Source organism: Porites lutea, chromosome 2 (genome assembly GCF_958299795.1).
Source record: "Porites lutea chromosome 2, jaPorLute2.1, whole genome shotgun sequence".
Taxonomy (NCBI): domain Eukaryota; kingdom Metazoa; phylum Cnidaria; class Anthozoa; order Scleractinia; family Poritidae; genus Porites; species Porites lutea.
Genome location: NC_133202.1, coordinates 27662131 through 27676145, shown reverse-complemented (window position 1 = coordinate 27676145; position 14015 = coordinate 27662131). Strand labels below are relative to the sequence as shown.

General features: G+C 37.8%; 1 protein-coding gene across 1 annotated transcript in view; it reads right to left on the bottom strand.

Annotated features, from left to right (window-relative positions):
- Nucleotides 1–203: 203 nt before the first annotated feature.
- Nucleotides 204–14015, bottom strand: part of LOC140925944 (schlafen family member 13-like) — a 15916-nt gene continuing 2104 nt past the window's right edge. Inside the window, exons 2-5 of the mRNA XM_073375767.1 lie at nt 12686–13668; nt 10159–10263; nt 4813–5557; nt 204–1183 (exon numbers count right to left, since the gene is read on the bottom strand). Coding sequence (XP_073231868.1) covers nt 217–1183; nt 4813–5557; nt 10159–10263; nt 12686–13668 — 2800 coding nt within the window. The 3' untranslated portion in view covers nt 204–216. The remainder of the gene's footprint in view (nt 1184–4812; nt 5558–10158; nt 10264–12685; nt 13669–14015) is intronic.

The window sequence follows — 14015 nt, the reverse complement described above, 5'->3', positions numbered from 1 at the left end:
CACTACGAAAACAACTAAACCTCGTCCCCAGGTCTTCTTCTTCTGCACGATTGACCTCATCAGTTCAATATCGCAAAATTCTTCCAAATTTGGTAAACAGTGGCTGGCTATGATAAATTATGCGTGTGATTTTAGCCAATCAGAAACGTAGAAATATTTTGAATGAATAATAAACCTCATTTTAGTATCCAGCTGCTAAGAATGTCTTCTTAATAGTTAATTGCTTTCTTTTCTTTTTTGCCCCCTTGATTTTTCCTTCAGAGTAATAAGTTTAACCATTCCACGAGTGAAAGCACAATAATTTACCCGGTTAGGCAACACATCTTCGCTGTTATAGTCGAACGATTCGCGAACGACAACGACGATAGGCCGTTCCAAACCACCATACTCCTTCACGGTGCTGAGAACAATATTGTCATCATCATTTCTTTCAGCATTTACGGTTAAAGTAAACTCTTGCAACTGTTTAAGTTCATTGTCTTCTAGGGGTTCAGTTAAACACAAAACAGCGATATCGCCTTTACTGTACCCTTCTTTTAACAGCGACTCAAGTACTCCAATCAAACAAGCAATTCGTTCTCCTTTTGAATACTCTACCTCACTTTGTTCTCCGTCGAAATCGTGGCCTATTGTCACTGATTTTTTCTTCCGAGCGTCAGTTCTTGGAGCGTACAGAAACTGCCTGTAAAAACCGACTCTCTTCGGTTCTGGGAGAGGCCAAGTTCGCCTATCAAGGAATTTTTCGGCGTGTTCGAAGATCCTTTTGGAGTTCCTTATCACTTTCCTCAGAAGAAACGTCTGGCGAAGACGTTGTGGTATGCCTGTTTTGGAGTTCTTTGAAATGCTTTGTCCTTTGTCCATGAAACACCACAGATACCCTGGGCCATCATTTTGCCAAATGCTGTACTCTGGATCCTGTCCAGCGACAGAGTTTGTATCAGAGTTGTCCTGTTTAGTTTCGGATTCGCTGCAAGACTCCGACACTTTTTCATTGTCAGAGGCGTAGTCATCATCACTGGATTCACGTTCAAGATGTTGTTTGACGAGCGTTCTAGCTTTTCTAAGCCAATCTCCATCTCTAGCTTGAAAATTATGTACCTCGTCCAGGATTACGTGCCTGATTTGAGAAAACCTCTCCTCCATAAAGGCTTTTCGGGTACGGCACTCGCATATCTGAAGTTTCCTATAAATAGCGAGAAAGAACAGGCACATTGTATTGAGAAAAATGTTATAATGTAGTTCCTTAAGGGCAACAAGACTTAGCTAGACTTGTCGCAGTCGAAGCATGCGGCTCAGTACTGTGCAACCCCGGCGGTGACTCGAAAACCTCGACCTCCCCCGTTAACTCGTACTAAATTCTGTTTCCCTTGATCAAAAGTTATCCCAACAACTCGAGTTATCACAGTTCTTGCAACTCACCACGGATGACGTCCCGTTGGTTTTTCTTGCGGTGTAATCCGCGGTAAAGACACTTAAACTTACACTACAGCACTTTGACGTTAATTAGTGCAACGAACGGATCACGTTTTTGACAGTCACATTCCTGCATCATCGTAAGTAAGTATAATCAGTGGATTAAAGAAGTGGATTCTGGTTTATTTTTCCATTTAGAAATAGAAGAAAAATCAATCAGTGAAAATAAAACTGGGTTATCTAGCAGCAAAGAGCTGTAAATTCTTACATTAATTCTTCTTGCAATTTTACGGCCGCCGTTTTGAATCAGCAGCCATGAATGGCACTTGTTTTCAAAATCCAATAGGATTTATCACGCCCGAATTTGTACCTCTGTTAATGGATAAAGACTTGTTCCTCAAGATTTTTGTATCATTACGTGGGATAAAGCAACAATTATACGCTAAAAGCTTTCAGGTAAATGGCATACGTGAAAACGTTGCAAACGCACGTTGTAAACCTCAAACGTGACGCGAAAGACTTGCTACGTGACCTCCAGCGGTTAGAGGTTCGCGGTAAACTCGGATCTAAAACTGTCTATTAACTCTTACAGTACTTGTACTGATTAAGGAGACTTTTAGAAGGCCTTCTAAAAAAGAAGGAGGGCTCAGATCGTATACAAGCACGACTGGTAGCAACTTACAAGTCTCGCATTATATTCAGTCTCGCTTGCGTAAGCAGTGAGACTCGTAATCTGCAAGCCGTTTTTTGAGCTATTTTGATGATTGTTGCAGGGGCCAATAAGGTTGAGGGTACTATGAGTTGATGCTTAGGAACCAATGAGATTTTGGCATCTAAATGAACATGACATTGCTAAAGGTCAAACTAGGGCATTTTGAGACCGCCATATTGATTCTTCACAATTTGTTCGTCTTTTATCACAGCAGCAAATGTTGTGTATTTTGTACAGTGATGCAGCTGTTTAATGGTTCATATTTTAGTGTGGGTGTGGGTGCTGCTTTAAGCCATTTCTGACATAATTCGGCTATCGCAAATTTCATAGTTTATGAGTTCCGTTTCACCTGCTTCAAGGTAGGGTACTAGGAGTAATCGGGGCTTAGGAGAGTGCGTTCGATATGTTTTTTTAGGCCTACAGGTACCAGTTGAGGGGGAAGGGTGGTTGCGATATAGATAAATATGATTATGGCATATTTTGAACGTAAGGGGTGCGTACAGCGAAACCTCTATTTAAACTGTTTATCATTATAAGAAGGTTTTGATGAAAAGCTGGTCAATTATACAGCCTTCAATGATGCCATCCAAAGCTTCATGTCCAACATCAAATGTGAAACAAGCTTATCTAAAATCACTTCTGCAGATTTGTCAAAGCTTTTCTTTAATGCTGGAAAACAAAAGATGATTTTAGATCAAAGCACAAGAGTAATTTCCCAGTTTTTGCCATCCACCTCAGCTTAACTGATGTCATTAGACCATTTGGCTCACTTCATGTTATTCTTATGTTATATTCAAGTTAATATCACAACTTATATTAATGCAATATTTGATCAGAAGTTTAAAGACAATTGTTTTATCTTTCCAAGTTCAAGTTTTGTCAGTGCTAATAGAAATATCGACGACGACACAGTTACGTCTGAACTGCAATAACACTCATCAACGATATGTTACAGCTGTATACTCAAGTTGATATCAAAATTTATTCAAAGTTAATATCAGAATATTAATATTAATGAAATATTTGATCAGAATCTTTCCAAGTTGAAGTTTTGTAAATAATCTAAATAAATTGTTCTTGTTCTTCCTGTTACCATTGCTTCTTAATTATTATCAAGATAACATCAAATGTAGATGATGATGATGATGATAGTTGATGATGATAGTTTGTTTATTAAAACTGCATCGCAACCAAAGGCTGAATTACGCAATTATTTACAAAAACTTTACAATACTTGAAAATTACAAATGAATCCTAGATAATCAGTCAAAAACTGATTTTTAAGATAATATTAAAAGTTCCATATAATACATTCATATTAAAATATGTTAAAATATAAAGCATGAATACGTGGGATAAAACTACAGCCCGGAATGTTTCGACATCGCATATATAAAAGTATTACTTGTTCTGTTCGTACTAAGCTTTGGCATATTAAAATGGCGCTGTCGTCTTAGGTTATAGCGCGAGTTGTTATAGTCTGGTGGAAGGAGCGCCTTCAATTTATGGTTTGGATCACTGACAATGTTATCAAAAAGCCTGCTACATAATACGTAATAATGCTCCAAAATAGGTGTTAACCCCACCTCTATTGCCGAGTTGCACTTTCCTGAGGTTATTATTGATACTGCTCTTTTCTGTAATAAAAGTCATTTCAAGAAACCACGAGACATTGCTTTTTTCCCATCAGTGCTTTAGCGCGTGCAAAGATGCGGGTATCGTGAGAGTTTATTCACTACACCTGTTCATTTCCCCCTCTACATTTTTCGCATTTTTTTACTGCAACATATTCTACAAAACTAGACCAGTAGCCACATGCAGTCACAGACTGCCTTTTATTTATAAACAGCTTCAAGCATCGTGACCTGATTTATTTCGCCACAGTGAAATATTCATCGCAAGTATTAGAAGTTAGCAGTTCAAACTCTAAAGAACAATTCTTCAAAGCAAGTGTGCTGTTTCTGAAAGAAAAATTCCTGACAATGGGAAAAAAATAATCTTGCACCTCAGCTTAAACGACTGAAGGCAGCCACTTATTGAAGGTTCGTATTTGTCATGTGATTACATTTGCCTTTGGTTTTACGGGGTGTTAGTATTCAATACTCTTTTCTTTGAATGAGGCTAATTTAAACCTATGATGCGCCAATTCAAACGTTTGCCGGCGAAACATGTCACGTTCACGTTAAAGTAGACCACGCGGGTCACGTCGTCATATTGGTTATTTTTCAAAAATGTTCTTTTTTGGTTTCACGTACAATATAATGCTCCGTCGTTTGTACATGATAAAAGAGAGTTACTAGTTTAATCCGAGTGACGGCACAGCAGTGGAGTAGTTTCATTGTGGGGACTTAAGGTTCATGATTTATTAGCAATTAAACGCACGAGCCGACTGTGTAATAAACGAGATAAACGAAGAGTGCAGTAACTGGTTACTGTGGTGTACTCACAATACACATCGCGGAAGGGAAAGGACTATAAACACAGAGGTCCGTAATAGCAGCTATAAAGAAAGTTACCAAACTGCTCAAGAAACCGGCTAGAGATAAATTTCCATGTCAACTCAGACCTCATGTTAATTAACAGAAGGACAGTTGTCATTGTATTCCCTTCCATGCCTGCAAGGGGATGTGAGGTGTAAAGAGGTTACTTGATCCAACCCTTCACCCTGGAATTTGAAAGAAACATACCTTATTTGGGGAAGCATTGCAGGTGTCTCACAAACGTAGAGTATGTTTTCAGGTTTAAGGTTGGGGTCACCGTTGAGGAGCCTTCTAATAAACTCTAAAGCCACCACGGTTTTTCCAGTGCCAGCTACACCCTGAATCCATAGCTCTCTTTTTTTCTTGACGTCGTGCAATTTGCTCAGCAGTTCAAACTGTTCCTTTGTCAGCAAGTTAAGAAATTTTAACCCCTGCTTGTTGGAAAGAAAAGAAGGAAACTGCGCCAAAACTATTACTAGTGACTGCAGGATTCTGTTCATCTTTACTAACTCTTGGGGCGATGAACGTAGATGATACTCTTTAGGATATCGACTGTCTGGAAACGATGTATCTAGTGGCTCAGTTCCCACTCTGTTGCAAAGCACCACCTGGCAGGTGATGTAAAACTTTTCATAGCAACTACCGTTCCTCACTAAGGATTTCTTCACAGCTTTGGCTGTAGCACGGGCATGCGGGAAGAACTGATCTTGTGATCCACTGCTGACAAGGGAGATAAGGTGGAGCCGTCCAAGCGACTCACTTAAGAGGAGTAAGTCACATATAACCCCATCTTCTCTACGTTGCCTTTCTTTCTGGACAGCAGACAGTATTGAGGAGGAAGCTACAAGAAGGCCGTTCGTGGTTTGTTTTTGTATTTTTCGTATCACTTGTTTTGCTTCTTCTGGGAGGTTTGATTCAAACCCATTAGGTACCACTTGACATCCGGGCCCAACTAAATAAAAAAATGACACAGACACAATCAAACCTTGTTAACCACGATACAATCTTATGCACAAATGCTGTTAGCAAGAGAAGACCTTAAGAGGCTTTACTCTGGGTACCTGCAAGAAATGACACTTCTTATCTTATGTCACGATGGCGCAGATCTTTTTGTAGAAATCACCATTTTCACCAATTGTGGTTTAGCATCAAACTAATTGCAACAGAATTTTTTTCAACGCCATTTAATTGTTGGATGGCTATTTAACAACATACTAAAAATCCGCCAAAATCGGCTCAGTGAAACATGAGAAAAAGTGGCAATAAAGATTTTCAACTTTCACCACAGGAAACCCAATTTCAGGAAGATCACAAATTCAGACACTGACATCTGATAATTGTCTTTTTTTTCTCAAGAATTTTTGATGCAACATTGCTAATATATTTTTGGTAGTTTTCTTTTAAAAAAACGCGGACTTAATGTGTTTGAAACACCTGGGTCAGTGTTTAGTCTTGAGGGCTTTGCACAGGTTACCCAGCCACTCGTCTATCTACATATTCTGTTTTCCAACCTTTAATTTTTTTTTCTATGACGGTATTTAAAAGGGAAATTATTAACATGGTTAAAAATATTAGTAATTTTTTTTTTCCCGCAATATAAGAAATGCAGTAAGTATTTGGGCAGTTTTACAGGCTGGTAATTTCGTATATCCTGCAGCATGGATTCAAATTTGTAGCTGACTGATAGTGAACAGTTTGATCTGATATTTTGCTCACCTTCAGCCAACTAGTAAATTTGCATCCATGCTGCAAGATACGTGCGACCAAATGTGTGAAACGGACGACAGCTTTGTATCAGTACAAACTGTTTAACCTATTCCCATTTTCTGCAATCGAGTTTTTTGAGGTAGTTATGTTCAAACCTTGGACACAATATGTATGATCGAAATCAGGGATTCTTTTTTTTTTCTCGCGACATGCACGACCTCCTTTAGGATTATGACTCCGTAGTCTACAATGTGAGTGAATAAATATTCTGCTAACTATTCTCCGTCTATTTGGTTTTTGCTAGATCGTAAAGTTCTGCGCTTTTCATTACACCTGGTCGAATCTGTAGTGAGGGAAATCCAGAAAACCAACTGCAGTGTGATTGTTCTTTTTATATCTTCTTCTTGTAGCGAGTCTCAGATTTAGTTTAGTTTATTTGTGTGTTCAGTTTGTATTTTCTGCGGCAGCCCTTCATTTCTTGGTAAGATGAATAAGTATATTAATCGCTCTGTGGTCTGAAGGCGTTTCTATTCCCTCCTTGCATTTCTTTTGAGAGAACAACCCTGAACCTTGACCAGTTTTTGTTCGTCCACTGGCAAATGAAGACCTCTTTTTATATGACGATCATGGGATCCTATACGTCTGAAAATAATTGCAGTGGTCAGTGAAGGCGCGAAAGTACTGGACATATGTACGACATTGCCTGACTTAGCTTCTGATGGGTCACCTCTTTTTGCGGAACCTATGTTTCTCTTCGGATGAGCGTTGTGTAGCACTTCAACTTACTGCATGTTAGCCTTGTGACTGACTTGATGAATTACGCTCTGCGTGGGGAATTCCCATTACTCCATAGACTCTTACAAGATATTTTTAAATACGCATTGTTTTGGCTACCAAGAGTTAATATTTTCCTTAAAAACCCGCTTCCCTATTATACTGTTTCGTTTTCTTGAAACAAACGTTTCCTGGAACCAAAGTTCTTATGCCATGAATGTTCCGTTAACCTTTACAATTTTTTTTTGCGAAGGTAACAACACTTTTCCTTAAATGAAAACGTATTTCCCTCTTATCAAATTAATAGGCAGTGGAGCTTAACCCGCTCAAAAACTCTGCATTGTTGTGCATCGTAAAGAATTAGTAAAACTATCCTCTTCTCCTCTCCAATTCACTTCCAACATGAAGAAAACGAAAAGCTGCAAAAAAAGTGGAACATATACTTGAGGATGTCGGTACGTTAACGAAAACTAATGTAAAGGTCACCGTAAAAGCCAAAGCATTATCTTGCTGAATTTTTGAAAACGTACCGAACGAAAAGTGTAGTCTTTTGACTGAGAAAAAGACCAAAACCCGAAAGCAAAATGAGCCCGAAAATCCTCCTAGCTAGTAAAGAACAAGGAATGGGAAAATAGAAAGAGCGAGGAGAAAGAAAGGAGGAGCTGTATTTTAAAGCTCTGTAAAGGCTATGTACCTTTGGTGTTAAACTTTCTTGTGTTAATCCGACATCCCTGCGTGCTGATAGTCACTGAATAATTATCCTCAAAACATTCGAACTCGTGACTTTGAGTTTTAGCCAATTCCATGCTCAACGTAATTGACGCCTTACCCATGCCTTACATATCTTTAATCAGTACTATGAGACTGCTATGCTGTTTTTGAAACCTGATGTGACTAAGAAAAATAGAGAATTGTTTTTTAGAAGGATTTGTATGGAGTCATCAGAGCATAACTGGGCTAATATCGCGGAGAAAATTTGTCCTGAAATGCTAGTTTTTGGCAAGTAGGCCTCTTGGATGTTGCTCTTTTCAGAATATCCTGACAAATCTCATAATTTCACACCTTACTCTTACCATATTTGATTTCTTACTATTCCTCCGTATTTACAATTAATTAGTTCCACAACCACGACGCCGAAGTGTACGCTAGCTCCGTAGCGTCTTGTTGAAAAAAAGAAACGCTTCCTTTTTTATCACCGAAAACTAGGTAGCAGTTTTTTTTCTTCTTTCACTTTTCCATGAGAGTAACAAACACATTTTGTGCATGTTTTGTTTAAACTTATAATTTCAACAAACGTAGGTTGCCTGTGTTAAAAGCTCAAAATGTTTCATGCTTAATTTTGACATGTTCCGCCGTACGGATTTTGGCGGATTTTTAGTATGCTGCTAGATAGGCTATCCTTACTTAAATGGCGTTGAAAACAATTCTGTTGCAATTAGTTTGATGTTGAGCCTCAAAAATGCCTAGATTGACTGGACTATAGGTCATAATGCGCCTTGTTTACGCCCCAAAAATTTGCACAACCATTCTCTTCGATTTCTCTTGGGACGACTGTAATACCCAGGAGAAATTGGAAACAATGGTTATGCAAATTTGGAGGGCGGGGGGTAAACAAGATGCATTATGGTCTATGTGAAAATTGTGAATGAATGGAAAATGTAAAAAATCACAGCAACATATACCCTTCTTTTTCACTTGCTTTTTTTTAACAGACTTTCGCGGTTTTGTCAGGCGACTGAGTCCCATTCTCGCACGCACGCCCTCCATCACCCCTTCCCAACAAAAGCTCTAGCTATGGAAGCTACATGCGTTTAATAAACTCAAGTCAACAGGGCCGGTTGATTTCAAAACAAAACGCAATATCGCAATTAGCTGCGGTGCAACGCAAGTTGTTTAATAGTGATACGGGTGTGTTATTTTTCCGTCATTTCCCTTTGCAGTCACGCATCTCTCAATAACAGGAAAAATAACATACGCACACGGGGCCCAGAGCCCAAAATGATCTGACTTTCTGAACACTGATTACAAAACAGCGGACTATTTACTTAATGTGTGGTGATAAAGGAATTCTGTTCATTGTGACGAACTACACATTTGCTACTCAAGGAGAAGGTCCTGATGATTTGAGTAATTCTTAGAATATTACATGGAATATTATCTCTTGTTTAGCACTCGGTACTTAACCCTTAAATCGATTCATTACGTTATCTATTTTCTTTTAAGTTTTTGTATAGTTTTCTTCCTATGGGGTCGGGGGGCATGCTCCCCCGGAAATTTTTGGAAATGAATATGCGCTAAGATGCAATCTGGTGCATTTTGAGACACAATTTTGAGAAATGTTACAGTGTGTGCATTGACCTTGTCGCGTTTGGATGATTTTTCCGATATAGTCACTTATTTACTGTAATGATAACAATATTTTTGGGTGGGAAACTGGGCATTTTTTTGGTGGGGGGGGGGGGGAGCTTCTACCCTACAAATACGCTAGATAGAACCCTGAGTATGATATTATCAAAACATGCTACAAGTTTCTTTACAGAAAATAAGGGCTTTTGTAACTGAAATTTACAATACAATGCAAACGAAGGAGGTCGTAGTATTTAAAACAATGCAATGAATGATAGTCATACCAAACAAGGCCCGTAGATAGTTTTAAACCTAACTTAGTTAATTATTTTTAATATTCCATTGTATTAGTATTATTCAGATTTTATATTATTGCACAATTTCGTTTTTTCCTAACCTTGCCTAGTTTCAGCTTTTGATGTACAAGAATTCATTACATTGTATATTGGATGGGTGTTGACAATCAGAAAGCTGTGACTGATGTTTGATGATAAATAGAGAAAAAGTTTAAACTATGAGTTACATAGTTTCTGATCCAGCCTGCAAAAAACAAGAAACAACCTCAAGCAAGGCAACGGTCAAGAGCTCCCTACGAAACAATTTACAGCTTTAAAAATTCAACACTAGCCTGGTATGCATAAAAAAAGATTATATATAATTCAACAGTGTATGTCATTACTTGGGGAAGAGGTAAGGACGATCTACTAACAGTTTATTGAAAAATACCTGGAAAGAACTCTTCCACAATCTCTTCAACAGAACCTTGGACAGTCCGCAAAGGTCCATCTAAAAGTTCTACCAATCGAAATTTTTCCATTGCTTCCCTGGTACCTTAGAAAAAAAAGTTCATTTCAGTCAGTTTTCAAGCCCTTAACATAGCAGTTTTAAGTTAAGGCTTTGAAAACATTACAGTAAAACCCCACGACAAAGAACCTGGATTTTTCCACATTACATGTAGCCTAAACAGGTTCTTATGTAAATGGAGTTAGCACACATTTAAGCTATTTAGGTTCTTAAATAGGTTCTTATTTTCTGAAGAAAAACAATATAGCTAAGAGCATTTAGTGGTTCAGCTTATTCCCCATATAAAATCTGCATACCAAATTTGAAGATAGGTAAAAATAACCAAAATAGAAAAACTACAGCATTGAGCTCAAAGACCGCATTGGTGTTTAAATTGCAGTTGGAGTGATAAGGCACTTATGTCTCCAAAGACGATTCTGAATGCTGACTTATCTCAGTAATAACCGCCCAAGTGTACAAGATTTTTTCATAGAATTTTTGAAAGAAAAATCTGTTTCAAATTTTAGGCTTAACAGGTTCTTATTACAGAGGGGGTTATAAAACTGGAATATTTTAGCCTAAAGTTGTGGGGTTTTACTGCATTCCTGAATTTGACTACCCTACAACCTTGGAGAAACAGTTTTACCCACCCATAGGACACCCATTCTGCAGATTTGTTACCGCCATGACCCCTTGCCCAAACCACTATGATCAATGTTGTTCAGTCAAGGGCAGAAATGATCCAGCCAGAGTTCAACTTTGTGTGTTCGTTTCTTCTGCCAGTATTTTAAAAAGTTTTATTTTGAAAAAAGACATGGCAACGGCCATCATTCTAGCTTTTTAAACATGTACCAATGTATCAAAATGTACCAATGTACCAAATAATACATATATGCCAGAAATATTAAAGATCAGATCAAGATCTTCAACCCAACTTCAAATACTCAAATAACAATTAGAGATGAAGGACTTTGCTAAAAATTTGGGTATAATGATTGACTCGGATCTTTTACGGAAGAATCAAATCCTGGAGTCTTTTAAAAACTGGACATTGTGACTGGCTTGAAGTCGCTTCCATCTTTCTTTCGTTGGTCTTTCCAAAAACACTGCAAATGGCCAAGGAGCTTGTTAAGATGATCAGGTGCAAGTATGTTTGCTAATATTTGTTGAAGGAATCACTTGTTTTCTCTTATCTCCAATCTCTGTCAGTCGATTTTTGTCTTCTTAACTGTGTACTGTGATTAAAATTTTCAAACACTGACTAGAATCCTCTTCTTCGATAAGATTGAGTTTCTTCCTCACCTTTATTGATATATCTCAGGTTAAAATGTTGAAGGACAAAGTCAACATCGAAGTCCTCATGGTTGACAGACATCTTATAACTTTGTTTAAACCTTGTTTTTGAGATTTTGGTCCACATAGCAAGCCACGGACCGCAAATTGACCAATTGTAAGGCGAAAACAGACAGCCACATAATAAGCTACTATGGCAAAATAATGACAGAACTTTCAGTGCTTACTTCTGCTTGTACTTAATAATTATTGTGTTACTTTTCTTTTTGTAACAGTGTTATCACCTTTGATTAGCTTAGTAGCTATGTGCAAGACATTTAATTTTGTATAATTTTGATTTTTCCTAAGAAATAAAATGCTGATGTTGCTATTAAGATCATACATGTATACTAATAGCATACCTTACTTTCTCAAACTCATTAATAATTCATACAGAAAATACAAAGGAAATCAATGATTAATGAGTGTTTGGAAATCAGATGAAAACCTGCTCATTTTTGCATCCTTAAATTCTCAATCTAAAATCATTTTGTTTGGGAAGTAATAGCAAGCATTCGACACAATGTTTCATCAACAGATGAAACACCTTGAAATTCGTCAATAGTGATGAAACACTGCGTCTCATGCTTGATATATTATGTCAACAACAATGTCAGACTCAACATGTTGGTTTGAAGAACTCTGGATACTGTACTCCACAATTTCAAAAGATTATAAATGATTTGTTGCATGTTTGTCACTGTGGTTCTTTATCAAATGAAGATGCAAAATAATGTAATGCCAAGTTTAGTCACGACTTTCCTTGGCTGCAGGCTCATATAGAACTTTAATGATTCGTAGAGAAAATACAAAGAAAATTAATGTTTAATGAGTGTTTGGAAATCAGATGAAAAACTGCTCATTTTTGCATCCTTAATTTCTCTTTCTACAATCATTTTGTTTGAGAAGTAATATCAGGCATTCAACACAGTTTCATCACCACATGAAACACCTCAAAGGTTTGTCAAAAATACTCTGATGTGTGTCGTGTTTTCAACTCTCTTTTCAGTGTTTCATCTGGTGATGATACACTGCGTCTCATGCCTGATATATTACTTGACAATCACCAAGACATTAAGAAATAGCATGTCTTGGGTAAGCTAATCAGTGATGGCCCTCTGATAAACGAAGTACTCACCTTTACTTTGACCTAGGCATGTGCTATGCAGCATTCTCTGCTTCCATTCATGGAAATCAAGGGGTGCAATCTCTTCCTCTCCATCAGATCCTGAAGGATTCAGCAGCTTAAAGCTTTTTGGGCATTTTGTGAAAATGCCACCCAAGTTCCTCATGCCGGCAATACGAACCACTATCACAAAACTTGATTTGGTGCCATCAACAGGAGAGAACTCTATATCCCAGTGTTCACCCTGAATTGGGGTAAAGCTCCATGTTTCGCTCATTTGGTTAATCATGGCTTGAAACCCACTCTCCCATTCTGCTTTGCCATCCGCTGTAATCTCTTGTCCAAGAGTTTCTCCTGTTTTATCCTCAATACCAATAAGAATCATCCCTCCACTTCCATTTCCAAAGGAGGAGATTTGTTCTGTGATTTTGTCTTGAGCCCTTTGGTTATTGGAGTGAAATAGTCCATTCTTTGATGTGAAATATTTCAGTTGCACTTGTTTTGATTCATGGAAATCTAGTACCTTCTTGTATGTGAATTGTTTGGGTAACAAATCAATAGGAAGGTCTGTTAAAGGAACCTTAGGGATATGGTTTTCAAGGGATTCTCTCCAGGATAATAAATCAACAACTTTTTCATAAGTTGGACGTGACAAAGATGCTGCATCAAAGGGCAAATGCATATTGTAATCCACAGTACATAAATGGTTTGTTGCTTTGATGAAAAGAAGAATTGTGTCTCCTTGAAGTTTTTTATCAAAAACATCATCATATGTTGATGGCTGGATCATTAGATTCAGTTTTTGCTCTAATGTTTGCCAAAATATATCAATTCTCTTATTTAGGTCTCCTTTTTTATACCTTGAAAAGTCATCAATTTTCAGCAGCACAATGCCACCCCCTGAGTTGAGAACTGCATTAATTGGCCTCAGAACAGCATCTGCATCTTTCTTTTCCAGTGTTATTGTGCAGTGTTGAACACTCTCAACAAATTTTCTGAGGAGAAAGAATACCAGGCAGGCACATTTAATATTTTCACTCGGTTTTCTTGTTCGGTAGACAAATTAATTTATAGTTCCACTAGATCATGATGCATCCTGGCTGTTCCAGATTTTCCTGGAACTGTTGGGGAAATTCATCCCTCATAAGTAAAATCAACATTAAATTCTATCAAATTTCATCCTTGGCCTGTGCAAAATTGTGCCTCTTGCATTGTCATTTGACCAAAGCAAATCAAGAAATTAACTCAGACAGATTGCTTGTCTCACACCTAAAAGGCCCTCTCCTAGGGGATGCAGACCAAAAGACTTCATTGGGTAAACTGAACACAATACTGGTGTAGT